Source organism: Myxocyprinus asiaticus, chromosome 35 (assembly GCF_019703515.2).
Source record: "Myxocyprinus asiaticus isolate MX2 ecotype Aquarium Trade chromosome 35, UBuf_Myxa_2, whole genome shotgun sequence".
NCBI lineage: Eukaryota > Metazoa > Chordata > Actinopteri > Cypriniformes > Catostomidae > Myxocyprinus > Myxocyprinus asiaticus.
This window is the reverse complement of record NC_059378.1, coordinates 5,990,131-6,009,519: the sequence shown is the minus strand read 5'-3', so window position 1 is coordinate 6,009,519 and position 19,389 is coordinate 5,990,131. Positions and strand designations below refer to the sequence as shown.

The 19,389-nt window shown below is 37.9% G+C and overlaps 1 protein-coding gene across 3 annotated transcripts in view; it reads right to left on the bottom strand.

The window, feature by feature from the left end:
• The window catches only part of eif4g3a (eukaryotic translation initiation factor 4 gamma, 3a), an 81,336-nt gene that overhangs the window by 30,803 nt on the left and 31,144 nt on the right, over positions 1 to 19,389 (bottom strand). For all 3 annotated transcript variants that reach the window (XM_051672765.1, XM_051672767.1, XM_051672766.1), the window contains 10 exons: positions 17,047 to 17,220; positions 15,721 to 15,832; positions 15,407 to 15,513; positions 13,028 to 13,219; positions 10,894 to 10,984; positions 10,143 to 10,814; positions 7,206 to 7,291; positions 6,549 to 6,783; positions 4,338 to 4,462; positions 1,348 to 1,467 (listed from right to left, as the gene is read on the bottom strand). In XM_051672765.1, coding sequence (XP_051528725.1) covers positions 1,348 to 1,467; positions 4,338 to 4,462; positions 6,549 to 6,783; positions 7,206 to 7,291; positions 10,143 to 10,814; positions 10,894 to 10,984; positions 13,028 to 13,219; positions 15,407 to 15,513; positions 15,721 to 15,832; positions 17,047 to 17,220 — 1,914 coding nt within the window. The remainder of the gene's footprint in view (positions 1 to 1,347; positions 1,468 to 4,337; positions 4,463 to 6,548; positions 6,784 to 7,205; positions 7,292 to 10,142; positions 10,815 to 10,893; positions 10,985 to 13,027; positions 13,220 to 15,406; positions 15,514 to 15,720; positions 15,833 to 17,046; positions 17,221 to 19,389) is intronic.

Below are 19,389 nucleotides of genomic sequence, written 5' to 3'. Positions count from 1 at the left end.
TGATTTTATCACACTAAAATCAAGTTAACACGAATATTGTTTATGTCTTGTGACTATACTTTTGAAACAGTGAGTGTTTTAACATATACGGATTAGCCCCCATTCACTTCCATTGTAAGTGCCTCATTGTAACAAGCACATATTTGTGCTTTTTTTTTTTTTTTAAAGAAAAGTCTAAATTAATGTTTGTGGTAATCCATATTATGCCAAAAATGCTGTCGACTGAACTTACATTTACATTTATGCATTTGGCAGACGCTTTTATCCAAAGTGACTTACAGTGCCCTGATTACAGGGACAATCCCCCTGGAGCAACCTGGAGTTAAGTGCCTTGCTCAAGGACACAATGGTGGTGGCTGTGGGGATTGAACCAACAACCTTTTGCTTACCAGTTCAGTGCTTTAGTCCACTACACCACCACCAAGAAAATTAGGCCTATTTTCAGAGCCACTAATGTTTCTCATTAAAATGAAACACAATTTACCCCCAAATGCACTGTGTTGTTTTTACAAGTATATATTTATATTTTGCATTACAGTAATGAGAATGAGATCATTTTGTATTACCAGAATGTGCTTAACTGTTATGAAAATGATGTCACAATGCAAAAGAAATCATAATCGTCCTAGAAACACACCCTGTCTACACAGGACAATTCGCGTCGCTTCACATCAAAAGCAATTAGATCTGGGGGCCTGGGTAGCTCAGCGAGTAAAGACGCTGACTACCACCCCTGGAGTCGCGAGTTCGAATCCAGGGCGTGCTGAGTGACTCCAGCCAGGTCTCCTGAGCAACCAAAATTGGCCCGGTTGCTAGGGTGGGTAGAGTCACGTTGGGTTAACCTCCTCATGGTCGCTATAATGTGGTTCTCGCTCTCGGTGGGGTGCATGATGAGTTGTGCGTGGATGCCACGGAGAATAGCGTGGGCCTCCACACTCGCTACGTCTCTGCGGTAACGCACTCAACAAGCCACCAATACGCCACCACGAGGACTTAGAGCGCATTGGGAATTGGGCATTCCAAATTGGGGAGGAAAGGGGAGAAGAAAAAAAAGAAAGAAAAGAAAATAGATCCCATTATAATCAATAAAGCTGTCTACACTGGAAGTGTCCGTTGCTGAAGTCTACTCGAGCTTACAGCTGATTGGTCCGTTCTTTCTAATTTTCATCATACCAAAATATAATTTCTTTCTTTTAATATTGGGCTTGAAATATGTTCTTGATGGGTTTCATGAGATTCACAGAGGTCTCTTAAACTTATCCTCCTAATTGTTAAATCATGTCTGTGATGATAGGTTTAAAGTTTTTGTGTGAATGACTTCTGAAAACATAAATAGTCACAACTTACTGGAGCTCCACGTCCTCCTGATATTTGCCTGCTAAAGTCAGCAAAAGCAGGAGTGAAATCGGGACCCCTAGAAATCAGCCTGGGATCCACCGATCTCAGCGGCAGCTTGTTTGGATTCATCTGAAAAAAGAAACGTAAATGTTTAGAACTCAGCCAGCAGGGGGCGCCGTAACAAACAGCCACTCTAGATGCCGGGTCATGAATGAAACTGAAGATCTCCCACCCCTCCTGTTCTTGGAGAACCTGTACCTATCTGTATGTTGAATCACAATGTGTACAGCAGTTTCTGGTCTAAGATCAGCCAAACCAAAACTGGCAACCCCCCTTTTCCTAGCCCTACAGTGCTGAGGGGAAACAATATTCATCATGCATTGTTTTTATATCAACAACATGTTAAACAATTTACACTCCAGTCATCTTATGACTAAGACAGAGAACAGCTAGTAACAGATGTGAAGTACGCATGCAAAGCGACATCTAAACTAGGAACTGAGATGGTAAACTGAACGTGCAGACTGTATCTCTTTTTAGGACAAGAAAAACAAATCTCTTTTGAAGAAACTGAGAAATTATATACAAATTACTAATTTGTTCTAAATACAGTTTTTACTAATCTTCAGAACTTTTTTTTAAAATCCAGCAGAGAAGACGGGTTTGAAACTGTGCATAAAACAGGGGCAGGGCATTTATATTCCATCTTCTTTAGGCTTAGTGATGCCCTCAGCCAAGAATGACATAACCGTAATGTAATTTTAATGGAAACAGGACGTCAAAGGGAGTTCCATGGCTGAGCGGTGCAAGCTTAGCTGAAGTTTAAAAATCAAGGGAACGTTCTTTTCATACTGTATTTTTCATGTTTGAACCAAAACAAGAAGAAAATGTTATGTCCGTATTTGCAGGTTTTTAGGGAAGTCGGCAAAGACTGAGGTTTGCACACTTAAAAATATTAGCCTAGGATCATTTTGTGCCATCTTGGGTTGATACTATCCTGGGTTATCTTGTTGCTTTTACTTTACCATGGGTTGGTTTTTAATCCTAGTTATTCAAGTATCAAGATTACACACTGTAAATTTTAAAAGGATAGTTCACCCAAAAATTAAAATTCAGTCACTGTTTACTCACCCCTGTGTTGTTATAACCCTATATGACTTTCATTCTTTTTCTTACACAAAGGGAGAAATTGTGAAAATGTTTTGTGCTCAATGATGTCGTACAATGGCAGTTTATGGTGACTACCTCTTCAAGCTTCAAAAGAATGCAAAAGTATTATTCAGAAGTCTATTAAATTATTGTATGCGACTCATGATTTTATGAAAGCATACGATAAGGTTTGGTGAGAAACAAACTGAAATCGAATGCATTATTTAGTGAAAATCTTCAATGACCGTTGATCTCCTGTGCGCGTTTCATGATAGGGCACGAGAGCAACAGTTCACACAGCCCGCTCGTGACATTGGGGCATTCAAACGGAAATTAGATTGTTTATCTAAAAACAGATCCGCCACAGTGATAGCAACAATAGAAAACAACACAGCTGCACACAAAACAGAGAACAGAACTTACTAAACATGTCTGAAGAGTTTGTAGCCGAAGAATTTATGCATTTCTATGCCCAGCCTTTTTTTTTTTTTTTTTTTTAAAGTTCTTGGACCGTGCCAGTTTACAGCGGACAGTTACCAGCACAATGCTGAAAATAGAAAATAACCAATCGATAGAATGTACTGTCTCTCAGTTAGGACAAAAACTCTGATTTCCATAGAAAATATACCTTTTATCGTGTGTCGTTTGCCGATTAGGACACGATGTGACTGTGGCTGCCTGTAGCCTCCTCTATGTTTCTGTTTGATTTCCGAGTACTCTGTTCAAAAAATAAGGCTGGGCATAGAAATGCATCAATTCTTTGACTACAAACTCTTCAGACATGTTTAGTAAGTTCTGTTCTCTGTTTTGTGTGCAGCTGTGTTGTGTTCTGTCACTACCTGTTTTTAGATAAAACAAATTTTCACACCCCAATGTCACGAGGGCGCTGCATGAACTGTTGCTCTCGTGCCCTATCATGAACGCGCACAAGAGATCAACGGTCAGTGAACATTTTCACTAAATAATACATTTGATTTCAGTTTCTTTCTCACCAAACCTTTTTGTATGCTTTCATAACAATCATGAGTCTCATGGAATAATTAAATAGACATCTGATTTATACTTTTGCGTTCTTTTGAAGCTTCAAGTGGTGGCCACCATAAACTGCCATTGTATGACATCACTGAGCACAAAATTTTTTAACAATTTCTCCCTTTGTGTTAAGAAAAAGAAAGTCATATAGGGTTATAACAACACAGGGGTGAGAAAACAGTGACTGAATTTTCATTTTTGGGTGAACTAATCCTTTAAGTCATTGCATACATACAGTATGCAACCTGTTAATAACTATTTGTTCATCTGTGGAAATGTCAGCATGCAATTTAAATAATTAATTAATTAAATAATTAAAACATTTGCAATCCCTGTTTGACATTTTTAACCTTTGCAATCAAACTAAACAGTGTGTGACAAATTTTGGAGACTGTATGAAGCATCTGAATATTTCAAGAGGCAAGCAGTGCTTAGTCGGTTGCTAAACATGTAGTCGTAACCAAACAGCCGCGTTGTTTTATGCTGAATACCTTTGGCACCACAATTCAGGGTTAGAGCCCCAAAAGCAGTAGGGTTACAAAATGTGTGCTTATACCTTTTCAAAATTAGAAATGTGAAACCTTACTTAACCCAGGGTAAAGTGTGGCCTTAATCTGGGGTTAAAAATGATGATAACACAGAGTGAAGCGTAGTGTGCCTTGAATGTGCTGATTAGATGTCTACATTATAATACTATTATTTTATTAATATAGTGCACTTTATGTAACTGATGACAAAATTCAACAAGCAGTTGAGGCAAAACATGGAGCAAACACTTCTGGCAAATGTGTGTAAGAAAATTTATCTTGAAACAACACCTTGTCTAGCACCACATCACTGATTTGAGGCAGTCCCTCTGGCTTCTGCACACAGGCAGGCATGAACTGAAAGCTCAACAGGAAGTCCCGGTCATACTGCTTCTTGCCATTAGATTGCACAAGACCTGAGATGAAAAACCCAGCAAGAGTAGGTTAGGTATGTTAACAAGTTTGTCTAATTTATTATTGAATATAAAAGAATAATACATTAAAATAATGAAAAATTGTAAAGTGCTTTTTGGTTCAAACCTCTATAAAGACCCCATGAAAGCGTTTTGTGGCTTGTAGTACGTCTGTTAGCTTTGAGGCTATCTAAATGCTGATGTACCACTCAAAAATATGCCCTAACTAAATAAAATTGAGCAGATATAAACATTTAAAATGTACAGTGTTTCTCATCTGGGAAAACAGGCCAAAAATATTAATGACTCATCTTGCATACCAATAAAATGTTCTCTAGAATGAGAATGTTCCCTGCCACCAACTAACAATAGCACTTTGCAAATCATGATTCACGGCTATGATATAAACAAAATTAATTACTGGCTAAGGCCGTGTGTCCGCCAAAGCATTTTTTGGCAGCTGAAAATGCCAGGCGCTCTTCTGAACATGCCCAGCTGGGAGCGCTTAAGAGCGCTTTGGAGGTGCAGCATTTTTCAACTGAGATTGGTTGAATTGGTTGCTATGATACGCCGGAAGTAATGTGTTGCAAGAACCTCATTTCAAAGTTGAAAATGTTAACATTTTCGAAACATAAGCAAAAAAAAAAAAAAAACTATACAAGATGTTTAAAATACATTTTTTATAAAAAACTCAAGCTAATTCTGGACTGACTTTGTTAAAAACCTTTTTAATGTGTAAACATGCAAAACAATTTTCTCATAGGACTAGAAACTGTGAAAACAAATAAAATGTGCTTCCAAGCCATTTCATGGGGTCTTTACAAAAAAAAATAAAAAAATAATAATAATAATAATAATCACATGTATATATAAATTATTAGGGTTGAACAATTTGGAGAAAAAAAATCGAATTGCGATAATAAATGCAATATGATTAACTCGAACTAGTAAGTGATTCCTTTTGACTAAAATTAAGTCAAACTTGAGTCCTCTTAACCTCTTTTGCTCTACAGGATTTTTGGGCTGCCGCCTGAAATGTTTCGTACTCAAATTTAAAAGCTCCTTGTTCACACATAAAGTGGACTAATTTCATAAAAATTGTCATATTTTACAGATAACCCCCTATACATATGCCTAACTTATGCATCCAGGGACTTCAGTGTTTTAAGTGATAAAACGGCTTGCCATATAGCGCCTCCCCATGTGTGTCCGCAGAGTTAAATAAATAATACAGTAAAACAGAGGGGAATTTTTTTTTAATCCAATTCACATTGTTTCAGTTCACTGTGTACCTGTTTTCGTCCACTTTGTGATAGGGTCTAATCCCACTTTTTATCATTATTTTTACCCAATAATAAGTTATTATTAAGATAAATTAATCAGAAACATATTTTTGTATATTAATAACAATGATGATGATAATAATAATAATCATTATTATTATTAATATACAATAGTACTATATTTCTTTAATAATTTCTTAACTTGCATGTGGCATTGCTACATTATGCGGTCTGGTTAAAACCTCACACTTTTATTTTGGCGGAAAACTGAAGGAAGACCTTTGAGTTTCTGTTTGTAGTAGAGTTTACAATGGCCTTTTAATGCAGTAAAACGCCCTCATCCACTCTTCTGTCCACAAAAACCCAGTGATATGGGGTTACTTTAGATTTGGATAGTAACTTGTAGCGAAAAAGCATATTTGGAATTACGCAAATGTAAATCACGAGCCTCATGCATGATCAGAGTAAGTGTAATACACTACAGACAGAACAGAACCGCACTAAAACCACTGAAAACACTGTCTCATGAGCCTAACGTGTGCTTTGAGTTTGTGTATATTTGAGTATGCTGCGCACATACAGTAAGTGCAAAAAGCAGCCAGTGCAGACAACTTATTTCTTTAATTAAATCACAGTCCTTGCAATTGAATAAATCGCACTAGGTCATATTACGATTTCGGTTATATTTCGATTAAACGTTAAGTCCTATAAATGAATAATTAACTTACTGTGAGTGAATCAAAACTGCTAGGCATCTAGACTTAAAACCAGAAGAACCAGTAAACGATTCCTGCAAGGAGACTAACCTTCCTGCATGAGTAGAGTGGGGGAACACATGGACCCCCTGCTGTCCCCGAGCGTAACACCACTGTCTGTGCTCTCCGTCTCCACCCCGTTCCGCAAGGGCTCTGTCTCTGTCTCACCGTTCTCTTCTGAGAGATTCTCTTGGTGCTCAGGCATTGGAAAGGGACTGCTGTAGGTCTCTAAGGCTGGCTGGAAGACCATCTCCTCTCCTGCAGAGTCGTCCTTAGAGGCCTCCTCCTAATGTACAGTGAAGGAGAAAAGAATTACACAAGGGGTGAGATGGAGGACTGCATAATGGTTTCTTGTAATGACAACAATGGCTCTATTCCAAAACCCAGTGAGCGGTTTTGCAGACTCCTGCCTACATATCCGTCTTCTATGGCAGCATCCTAATTGACATGGAACCTCATAAGTGATTGATTTGGTACGCTCTACATAGGCAGTAAATCTGTGCACCATTTGAATAACATTCCTCACGCACAGTGCATGAGGGAGTCAACTTTCAATTGATTTCCATACATAATTCAGCCAAAATGAAGTATCTTCGGGGCAGTTCACTGCACTGTTTTAAAATTATTTTTCTATGTAAACATGCATTAGATGGATGTCTTTGAACGCTGCGCTGCGTCTCGTTCCTCCACATACACACTCTCTCTCACCTCATTCTCATTCTGTAGTGTTTCCACAATCGTACTTTCTTCATTTGGTTTCTTCCAAGACTTTGGTACATCAGAAACAGCTTGGGCTATCGCAAAAGGGTCACAAGAGATTGGTAATTGGTAACTTGACATTAACTTGACACATTTATCCAAAGAAACTTGCAGTACACTTATTAAAATGTTGAGTCATCCTAAAGCTGTGGTTCTCAAAGTGAGGGGTGTACTGCAAGGGGGGCGCAGAAGACTGCATGGTTTTCGTGCAAATCTCATTTCCTTTCACACATGAATAAAATGTGTGACAGTACACGTTTGCATGTGTAATTAGTTCTTATGTACAATTATTATGCTTTATTTGTTTGGAGAGGCTTTTGGACACATGGAGGCGTTTTTGTGCACGATGATAAATAATTTTTTGTAATGCTAAAACTTTTGATTGCTTTGTTGTAGCAACACAAAATTTTTCTCAAATACAGTTGACATGATTGGGAACAAATGTGATTCACCGCATTTACTCCCAGATATAAATGTCAAATCAGAAAAATAAGAAAATTTTTTCTTTTTTGTGATTTTTCAGCAGGCTAAGGAGACTCCGAATTTATCATAATCTGTATCATTATAAAAAGTTTCCTTTACAATGACACCAAACACTTGACCCTCCTTGTTTTTTTGTCTAGTTAGAAGCCTTTATTTTTGGGTATGCCACTGAAACAGCAAATCTTTAAAAACACCTTCGGAGCTTAAAGGGTTAACATTGCTCCTGCATCTCCATTTTTCTGTTTTTGGATTTTTAATCCATATAAAAAGTATATAGGCATTATTAAAATGTTTATGTAACACAAAGTATACAGAACATAACAGAACAATGTATCCTAGTGACAAAAAGTGTATTTTATTTTTAAAGTTTATTTTTTCCAATGAAGGGATTAATTTAAAACTGAAAGAATGCATTTTGTTTTATAAAAAAAAAAAAACAAAAAAAAAAAAAAAAAAAAGACATCAAAGAGCAGTTAATCTTTTAAAAGTATTTTTTTTAAATAAATAACTTTATACATACATTTTTTGTTTGATGTTTTTATCAAATTATGAAAGTTTTCTTGTTTCAAGGGTGGCGTGACCAAAAAAAAAATGATTGCGCATAATTCAGTGCACGCTATTAGAAGAAGAAAAATAAATAATAATAATAATTTCCCATAATCAACTGCAAACTCACAGTCTGGCTTCAATTCCCATTGGATACAATCTCAAGTCTCATCCAAGGTTTTTTTTTTTTGTGTTATGAATGTTCCATTTCACTTGGAAATACACCATATTACAAAAGTAAAAAGGGTTGCAAATGCCAGTTTCACATTGACTTTAAAGGAATATTCCGGGTACTAGTGTTGTCAAAAGTACCGGTATTTTGGCACCAATTCAATACTACAATAAAAACATGTAATGATCCCAGTGTTTCTGCAGTACCGGTAGTACCGAGCACCGACTCTATCTGGTACCAGCAGTATGACTGACACACTGCTTTAAAATGCTCACAGAACGCATGTTCTGTTACTCATTTTACACTGAAATGGATAATCAATCCAAGTGACATGTCCTAGTGTGATTTATTAAACCACTAAAGGCTGCAGTCTTACTGTGGAAGAGCTGCGTACTTTAAATAAATCCGACCACTCAAACACTGGAAACTCCACAGACATTGAGAATCCTTCACGTTGTATGAGATGACAGAGCAGAGCACTAATCTACTGTGAACCACGCAGCACATGTAAACTATACATTTATATAATTAAATCACAGCATTCGCTCTTTAATCTCAGCTTTATTTATATAGCATTTAAAACAACAGAGTTGACCAATGTGCTTCACAGTAATAAAATGTAAAACATAACATTTCAAAATTACCAAATACACAAACACCAGTAATCTAAAACACAAACACTCCAAAACTGTGTCCTACATTTCATTTGTCAGACTCAAAGGCCAGTGTAAAGAGATGAGATTTCTGACATGACTTTAATGTCTTCAATGGTCACACTGGACCATGTCACAAACTGTTTATCTGGAAAAGTGAAGCTTCCGGCAAAAAACACACGTAATAATAAAAGCACGATTCATAATAAAAGCTAGATGCCTGTAATTGAAGAAATTGAATAAAAATATATTACAACTTATGGTAAGATTTTATATTCACTGTAGTAGTAGTAATAATAGTAATAATAATAATAATAATAATAATAAAAAATCAAAATATCACAAGCAAGACAGCTGTTGAATAAAAGAAAAAGGCAATGACATGTGGAAAAGTTCTATTTTCACTTGTTAAAATTTTAAGAATTTATTGATTAGACACCATTTTGATGATGAAATTAAATGAAACTTTAAAAAATGTTCTGGAAAGTTCTGAAAATAATAATAATAATTAAACTATAATTATTAAAATAATTATTAAATATTTAAAAATAACTAAACTGGTGTGTTCAATAGCACATTATAATATTAGCATACTTTTGCTGTGGTATCGAAATTGGTATCGAGAACCGTGAAATTTCACTGGTATCGGTACCGACTACTGAAATGTTGGTACCGCGACAACACTACCGGGATCAATGCAAATTAAGCTTAATCGACATCATTTGTGGTATAACGTTGATTAATTTAGATTCATCCCTTCATTTTCTTTAAAAGAAAGCAAAAATCTGGGTTACGGGGAGGTATTTACAATGGAAGTGAATGGGGCCAATCTGTAAATGTTAAAATACTCACCGTTTCAAAATTATTGCCACAAGATCTAAACAATATGCATGTTAACATAATTTTAGTGTGATAAAATCGCTTACTAACCTTTTCTGTGTAAAGTTCTAGCCAATGTTACAACTTCGTGCCATGACCACGCAACGCTGTAAACCGACTGTAAAACGGACTATTTAAACAACTTTTACATACCTGTGGGAATGAGCTTTCTAGAGTTGTTCTGAGTCTGTGATTCTAAAGTGTCCTTCTTTTGGACATCCTCTGAGGTCTTGTTCAGCTCTGGTGCCTCGGTGGTGGCGGACTGCGCTAGTGGTGCCAAACCAGGTGGTGGCGCAATAATGGAGGAGGTGATAGAGGTACTTGAAGATGCCTGCACGGTAGTGATTGAGGGCATAGGTACAGCTAGTGAAGTGAGATGCTCTGCCTGGAGCTCCTCCAAGGCCACTGGTACATCTTGACTGGACTCCTCTGTGGATGAGGCACCCTGGGTTGACATCTGAGCCAGGGCTTCCTCAGGTCCTTCATAGCTTGGTAAGGCCGTTTGAGACTCTGCGAGACCACTGAGGGATGGTGAGAGCAAAGTAGACATACTAGAAGTTTCTGCAAAAGATTCCTCCCCAGAGATGACCCGATGTGTTAGAGCAGTGGTGGTTGTTGGAGAAAAACTTTCGGGTTCTCCAGCAGCAGTTGGTTTAACGCAGCCACTTGAAGAATAGGAAGGAACATTGGAGGAAGCCGGGGCCACCTCAGGAGAAGAACTGTTTAATAATGGAAGACTTGAGGCTTCACTCTTCTCTACAGAGGACTCTGAAGACCTGGGTCCAGGAGATTCAGACCTTACGGGCTCCTTATTTGGCCTGTCATCTATAAAGATGGCAAGAAAGAGATAGAAACATAAAGACAGAAAATATAATAAAATTACACAATGGATGTGGAGTTATACCTAAGTTGGGCTTGCTTTCCATGGGTGCAGAGCTGAGTCTTTGAGGTGGGTTGATATATGCCATTTGATCTGGTGTCTGACAGTTGCTTTGCTGCAGTGGGTTGAAAAAAAACAACAAAATGCAGACAAATAAGTCAACTGTGGCATATTCTTGCAGATCCAGACATTTGCCTATTTAAGGTAGATAGGTACATTATAGGTAGGGCTGGACATTGATTTCCCAATTCAACTGCGATTCATAAGCTCTCGTTTCGATACCGATTAATATGGGTATATTTTATTTATAATGTCAATTTTGCTTACATATGTAAGCAATTTGACGATTCTCAACACCAATTTCGATACCAAAACAATATTATTCATGACAAGCAGCAAGTAATAACAAAAAGAAAAATTACAAGCAATAGAACAAATAAAAACAATAGCAGCAGTATCAAGTATTTTTACTATGTTTACATTAAAGGAATAGTTCACCTCAAAATTAAAATTCTCTCATCAATTCTCTCATAATCCGCAGTCTCTTTGGCGATCATGATTTCATGCTGAAGTGCAATGTAGCTTGAAATCATGATCGTGCCTAGAGACTGCAATGGCAAGATGTGAAGAAGTCGGTGAAAAGGAAGTTATATTTTGGTATGTTTCTTTCCCAAAACCGATTAGATCTCTTAAGACATGGATTAAACCACTGGAGTCATATGGATTACTTTTATGCTGACTTTATGCGCTTTTTAGAGCTTAAAAATGTTGGTCACCATTCACTTGCATTATATGGACCTACAGAGCTGATTAATATTCTTCTAAAAATCTTTGTTTGTGTTCTGCAGAAGATAGAAAGTCATACACATCTGGGTTGGCATGAGGATGAGTAAATGATGAGAACATTTTCGTTTTTAGGTGAACTACCCCCCTCAGTACCTCAAAAAGACAATCAATTTTGAAGTGTGTTTTACAGTTTAGGCGCAAATCCGCCTTCTCAACACTCTCAAGAGTACACGCACACATTAAACACCAAATGAGGAAAAACAGTGATCTGTGAGATTTCCGTTTTTAGTGTCGATTCTCTCGCTGCTCTCTTTTCATTTTGGCCTGTTAACGAGATCTACCAGCGGTTGCCTTGCGATCGCCATGACGTAATAGGAACTCCTGGCATAGAGTAAAAAGACTTATCTTATGATTTTAAGAATCGATATCAGGATAGATGAAATGAAGGACGCACTTAATCTGAATTTTTTATTTTATTTTTTTTACCTAGCCCCAAGTATAGGCATGAAGTGTGGTCTACATTGTAGCTTATTCCGGCCAAGAACTGCCCACTTAGATACAAAAACCAACAATTTGTGTTTTTACTTTACAATGAGGGGCTGGTAAATCTGCAATCTGAATCAGATGGTATCAGCAATACCAAGTTGTGTGGACATGTACCATGGCAATAGCATGGCTTTTTTTGGACATGGTACCAAGGTAACACCATGGTTTTTGGACATTTTTTGGTAGCACCATGGTATGCTACCTTGGGGTACCATGCAAATACTATAGTGCATGAATATGTTAATCATTCAGTGCCATGGTACTACCACACAGTACTTTTTTTGTAAGGTGCTGTTATGGGCAACAAATGGAATGTTACACACATTGCCATTTATACATTTACCAGCACACTTAGTTGATGATATATATACATAAGCATAATATGTTGCAAAAAACAGCATAACGCTCTCAGTGTATTTATAGGGATTAGATTGGGGGCAGACTGAGTGAGCTGAAACTAATCCTGCATGCCAGAGAGAGAGACACACACACAGAGAGACAGTGTGTGTGTGAGAAAGAGTGTGGTGGGTGACTGTACAGTACATGTCTGCATAATAGCATTAGACAGATGATCTTAAAACAGCCGAGCCAAGGACCCAATGGACAAGAGTAAGGAAAGCTTAAAGCAGAGTTAATTAAAGACGTGTTAAATACTAATATAACAGAGGAACTGTGGAGAAAAGCATCAAGTACTGCACTCTGCTGAAGTGAATAAACATTTGATTTGCAAATTATAGGGATGTGCATAACTAAATATTTTCAAAATCATCAAGTCAGTGGGTTGCCGGAATGACTAGTCGAGTAATAAACAATGTATATTTCTTGCCTGTGGAGGAGTGGGCGTGGAGGATAGGTGTCCTGTGGGCGGAGTTGGTGTCGATGAGGGGCGGCCTGCAGGTGGGGTTAAGGTGGAGGCGGGGTGCCCGCCAGGAGGAGTAAGATTCCGGCTTCCAAACATGATCTCCTCCGTAATGTCTTTTCCACCCTGGTTGGGGTCTCGGATCCGGATCTGGGAGGTCAATAGCACAAAACAACAGAAGACTAACTAGAGCAACCGATTCAATCATGGTTGTTCATAGGGATTTCAAAAGTACCAATACTGCTGTACCAAGTCAATACTAAAATAAAGCAGACTGACAGGCAGCCAAGATGTACAAAAAAAAGCACCAATAAGTAGCCCATACATAAGGTTGTATGTGTTGAAAAAAGAGAAATCTTTTAAAAATCTAGTTTAAAACACACGTGTTAAGTTCTTAGAAATAGTGGTTGACCATTATGTGTCTTTCAATGCCCGATGCATATATCTAGAGAACATAATGGCTGATATAAATGCCGATAAACAGCAAATTAGATGTACACAAAATTTCTACGTGAAACAAACACTTATTTCATGCAATATTTAGTCAAATTTGTATAAACTTGACAAGAAAAAACCTTGAAAACAAAAAGTGTTGACTATCCATTGACAATTCTATTGGTAGATTTTGCAACTAATACAAGAGAAAGTTAACGATTTTGTTGATCGGCCAAGCGAACACTTATTGGCCAATGCCGATAATCGCAAAATGGCCAAATATCGACCGATTAATCACTACTAAGAAATGTAATCTGTGTGTCCAATTTGGTTTCTTAACTTTTTGAAAAACATTATAGCATTTTCTACAAAAAAATAATAAAAATAATAATGATTTAAAAATGTCATGTGGTGTAACCATCCAGGTATTAAAATACTTTCCTTACACCTTGAATACAAGAGAGTGTACACAATTTATTAATTAATAAATAATTTTATATTCGCATTTTTCCAAGGCAATTTTTTTTATTTTATTTTATTTTTTTCAAATATCATGATTTTTTAAGTCAAGAATTTCAATAAGTATTCACATGTTTGAAATCAAATATGTTCATCATAGAAGAAGTGTCTTCAGGTAACTGTTTTGCATCAATTGCATTTTTATGTATGTTTTGAATAATTTAACAGATATGGACAAAAAAATGAGCGTCACGTCATTGAACCACAGCTGAAAGTATGCCCCTCCGTTGTAGCTCTCATTTCTCATTAGCATGTAAAATCTCTTTTACCTGAAAAAATTATTGACTTTATTGGCATCAATGTTTTATTATTAAAAAAAAAAAAAAAAAAAAAAAAAAAAAAAGCAATGTTTACTTATTTGTGAAATACTTGGAGGCTACATATCCTTGTTTCAATTTAGTAATACTTATATATACTATTTAACTTCAAGTAAATTAGTGATTTCAATAGCATATTAGTTTTTTTTTTTTCGGTGCTATCGAAATTTCACCATAATTTCAACATATATCTTTAAATTAGCTGGATCAAACAGATTAAATATTCCAAAAAGGCATCAAACTCACTTTGCAACCCTGACTGCAAGAACCTTCCAGAACTAATGCAATCACTCTTCAGACCTTCTCAGACTTGTTGAGGTGGACATTTAACACCAGCCTTCCTTCCCATGATTTATTCGTAAATGGATGTGCCAGTTTGCAGGAGGCTAGGGGGAATTTCTGACTGGCTTAAAAGGATAGTTTATCAAAAATGAAAATTCTGTCATTGTTTAATCACCCTCATGTTGTTCCGAGCCCAGATGACTTTCTTTCTTCCGCTGGAACACTAAAAGAGATGTTAGGCAGTATGTTAATCTCAGTCACCATTCACTTTCATTGCATCGTTTTTCTATACAGTGAAAGTAAATAGTGACTAAGGCTGTCATTCTGCCAAACATCTCATTTTGTGTTCCACAGAAGAAAGTTAGTCATGGGTTTGGAACAACATGAGGGTGAGAAACATTCTCATTTTGGCCTGGGATGAATCATCCTGGCTGTGCCAACCTCCCAGCATGCAGAAAAACCTCCACATCGCACAGTCTGAACCAAATATGTCAGGCACACTAATTGACTTCATTCCCTGTCAAATCCAATACTTATTCCTCATCCTGAATTCTGGAACTTTAATAGACTAGCATGACATAATTACACAAAGAGCCAAGGCCAATACCGGGGTAAAACTAATACTTGATGAATATCCCTTTTAACAATGTTTTTTTTTTTTTTTTTCATTTAATCTGGCTCTGCCACACAGGCCCGCTGGGATTAAATTCAAGCCTTATCAGTCGAAAATTAATTGAAAGCTAAGTGGATCCCTTGGCGTTTCCGAAATGAGTTGGTGATTGCAGGTACTCACTGGTTTCTTTTCACGCTTCGCTAGTGGAGGTGGCAGTTGTGTAGGCACTATGATGGGTGGGGAAGGGGGGTACACTGTCTGACCAGTGTAATATGGTGGCCCAGTAGCTGTTGTTGGAAAACAGAAGAAAGGAAGGAAAAAAGTGTGAGCTGCTTCACTTGAGATCTAAACAGTCTCGGAGTGATTCGCTTTCTGGAAACAGGGTCATTTCTCATGATCAGACACAGATATTACCTGGAGCTAATATAAACCAGATGGGTTTGGGGCAAGAGCGCTCACACTGAAGTGTGCACTACAGAGAGGTCTGTACTTGCCATAAGGAGTGGGGTATTCCCCAGGGCCGGGTCCTGGGTAGAAGGTTCCAGACCCTGGTGGCTGGATGGCATACTGCTGTGGGGGTCCCACATAGGGTGCACTATGACGATACTGTGAGGAGAAGTAGAGAATTAGAGTTGCAAAAACAACATTTTGCAATGTGGATACAGTGTAAATGTAACATTTTTCAAGACAGTTTTGATATCAGCAAATAAATGTAAAGCTGTACAACTAAAATTCACTAAACTTGCAAATGTTGGCATGTGATTCAAATGAACCAGTTCATAAGAGTCATTCGTTCAGGAATCGAGCTACACTGGTCACACTGTATGTTTCACGCTTTGGATTCAAATGAACCGGCTAAGAAGAGCCATTCATTAGGGAATCGAGCTACAGTGGTTGCGCTGTATGTTTTACGCTGTAGATTCAATTGAACTGACTCAAGAATCATTCATTCTGGAATCGGACTGCACTGGTCGAGCTGTATGATTCGCGCTGCAGATTAAAGCAAACTGGCTCAGAGTAATTCGTTCGAAAACTGGACTACACTGGTCACGCTGTGTGTTTCACGCTGTAGATTTAAATGAACCGGCTCAAGAGTCATTAGTTCGGGAATCGGACTACATTGGCTGCCCTGTATGTTTCACGCTGTGGATTCAAATGAACCGGCTCATTAAAGTCATTTGTTCGGGAATCGGACCACACTGATCGCGTTGTATGTTTTGCGTTGTAGATAAAAAAGAAAATCGGCTCGTAAGAGTGATTCATTCGAAAATTGGACTACACTGGTCGTGCTGTGTGTTTCATGCTGTAGATTTAAATGAACCGGCTCAAGAGTCAATAGTTAGGGAATCGGACTACACTGGTCGCACTGTATGATTTACATTGTAGATTTGTTCAGGAATCGAGCTAAATGCATGTTTAAGATCAGTTAACAGAACGAAAGTCATAGAAATAATTCGTTTTTTTAAAGGAACCAGTTCTGGGTTCCCAACCCTCATCATAAAAGTAGTCCATCTGGCTTGTACGTCATATTCCAAGCCTTCTGAAGGTGTAAGATAGGAAAATCACCCAAATTCAAAATGTATCTTTTTTTTATTGAAAATCTGTTCATCCGTTCCACATTCATGAGCAAATGAAAGAAGCACATTCACAATGGCAGGTGTGTTCACGTGAGAACGTTGCGTTCTGCGTAAGCAAGTCATATGGGTTTGGAACAACAGGAGGGTAAGTAAATGATAACAGATACATTTTTTAGGTGAACTATGGGATGACACACTTGCAATGCATGTTTGCGTACACTAACTGGTCTACTGATGGTGTACCTGGGAAATGTAGTATTGGGGTGTCTGGGTGGGGAAGGGCATGGTCATGGCCATCATGATGGGCTGGTTGGGGGGGTAAACTGTAGCCGTGGGGTTCTGCGAGCCTGGCCGAATGGAAGGGCTGTTGGTAGGGAGGTTTGGCCGTGCTGTTTGCATCTGAGTCCGGTGGAGGAACTGTCGAGGAAGAGAAATGACAGAGAGAGAGAGACAAAAAAAAGAGAAACAGTGTTGACATAAGACAGTTCACCTCAGGACATCCTCCTCAGTCTGTCATGCAGTTTATTGAAATCATGAGGCATCTGCCATTGCAGTTAATTAAAAATGTGATCTTTGGACACTAGAAAAGCATTGATCACATATGCCCAGCTCATCAAACACACATAAACAAACAAACAAACATAAATACACAGAGACAGCAGCCTGGAGAGATGAGAAGTACTAAGTATTCTCATTCTCTTCTGTAGCAGGGTGGTGGCACAACTCTGGCACAATGGTTTATTCATCGGGAGAATACTGCATGCCTGCTGGAGTCGTCGTCCCCTCCCCCATCCCTTCCTCCCCCAATTTCCCTCTATTCCTCTCTCTCGCTTAGTCCACTGTCCACACAGCAAATATTACCTCAGCAAACTCAGCCACTGGGCGCCAACCAGGCAACACTGGGACGGGAGTTGACCTCTCCCTCTGTGTCATTATATACACATTATGTATGCACCCACACATGATTAATGAAGTATGCAACTATGTATGCATATCTGTTTGTCTGTGAAGAATCATTCTAGTTGTAAAGGATAGATCACACTATTGTGTTTCAGTTGAATTTTCAACTGTTAAATTTGTCAGAATTTCTCTATTTTGAGCTTGTCCCCTAGCCAGACTTTTAACTTCTCATCTATGATTTATGAAAAGTCATAAAAGTTCTCAGGGAAATTCTACATATCCTAGGCAACCAAGAACTGAGATTACTGCCATACTGTTTAACGCCCGTGACTCTGGGAGTCAAAAAATGTCGTCAAATTGGACAGATGGTAAAAATAAAAGTGCTACTCTTCATCTGAGTGGATGAAGAAATATGTCGACAGCTTACATTAACAGCATTTGCGAGTGAAAATTACTGCGTGTGAACGTGGAAAATGATTTGAGTGCACCGGTTGCCAGTAACAGCTGATCTAACACCAGAACTTATGAGCTTACACTGTAGCATACCATCAGAAATGTCTCACCACATATGCAAAGTATTTTTTAAATAGGCGCGTTAGTTATTTTTTTTTGCATTAAAACCATTGTTTTCTCACTCACACATCATGGCTGCCAGCGCTCTGTGCTTTAAATCTCCACTTTCACTTTCTTCTTCTGTTTTTGGCGATTCGCATTCTCTGTGCATATAGGGCAGGGAGGAGAATTTATAGTAAAAAAAAGGACTTAAATATTGATCTGTATCATATCGCTTCTGAAGATTTATCAACTGAAGTCATATGGATTATGTTTATGCGGCCTTTATATGCTTTTTGGACCTTCATAGTCTTGGTCACCATTCACTTGCATTGTATGGACCTACAGAGCTGAGATATTTTCTAAAAATCTTTGCTTGTGTTCAGCAGAATAAAGAAAGTCATACACATCTGGGATGGCATGAGGGTGAGTAAATGAGGAAAGAATTTAAATTTTTGGGCGAACTATCCCTTTAACACAACAGCTGAGCAGAGATAAAGACTTACTGTTTGCACTCAGTGTGTTAGTCCTGCAATGAACATGCTGTTAAGTTTCGGCGTACTCTTTGGAGAGGACATAAATAGTTTACGTCGCCATCAAAAAGCTCTGAACAAACTGTTCGTTAAATGCACAGAATAAAAGACGATATGCACTGAACCAAACTGGGACTCACTGTGTACCTCTGAAAAATTATAAAATAAATGTGGTTAAGTGAAAGAACTGGCATGCTTTGGTTAAAGTAATAGATTTTAAGTGGTGTAAATAGATACACTGTGTGTGAAAGATGAGACCATTTAATAGGGTGGCATGTTGGGGCAGCTCACTACAGTAGCTGAAAAGACGTTTCAACTCAAACAACTTTTCTAGAGGAATGGCTCTCAAATTAAATCAATGTTTTATGAGGACAGTATGCTCTGTTTGCATAGGAACAAAGGGAAACAACATGCATTCTGCAAAAACAGAGCAGAGTACGAATCAGAAAATACACCGTTGATGGATTAACAAAAGTTCAAGGGGAAAAAAGAAAGAAAGAAAAAAGTGGGGAAGTTACATCACAATCATCCCAAAAGTGCATAAGAGGGAATGAATTTCACAACTAAACTGAATTAAATGAATAATAGGGATAATTCACCC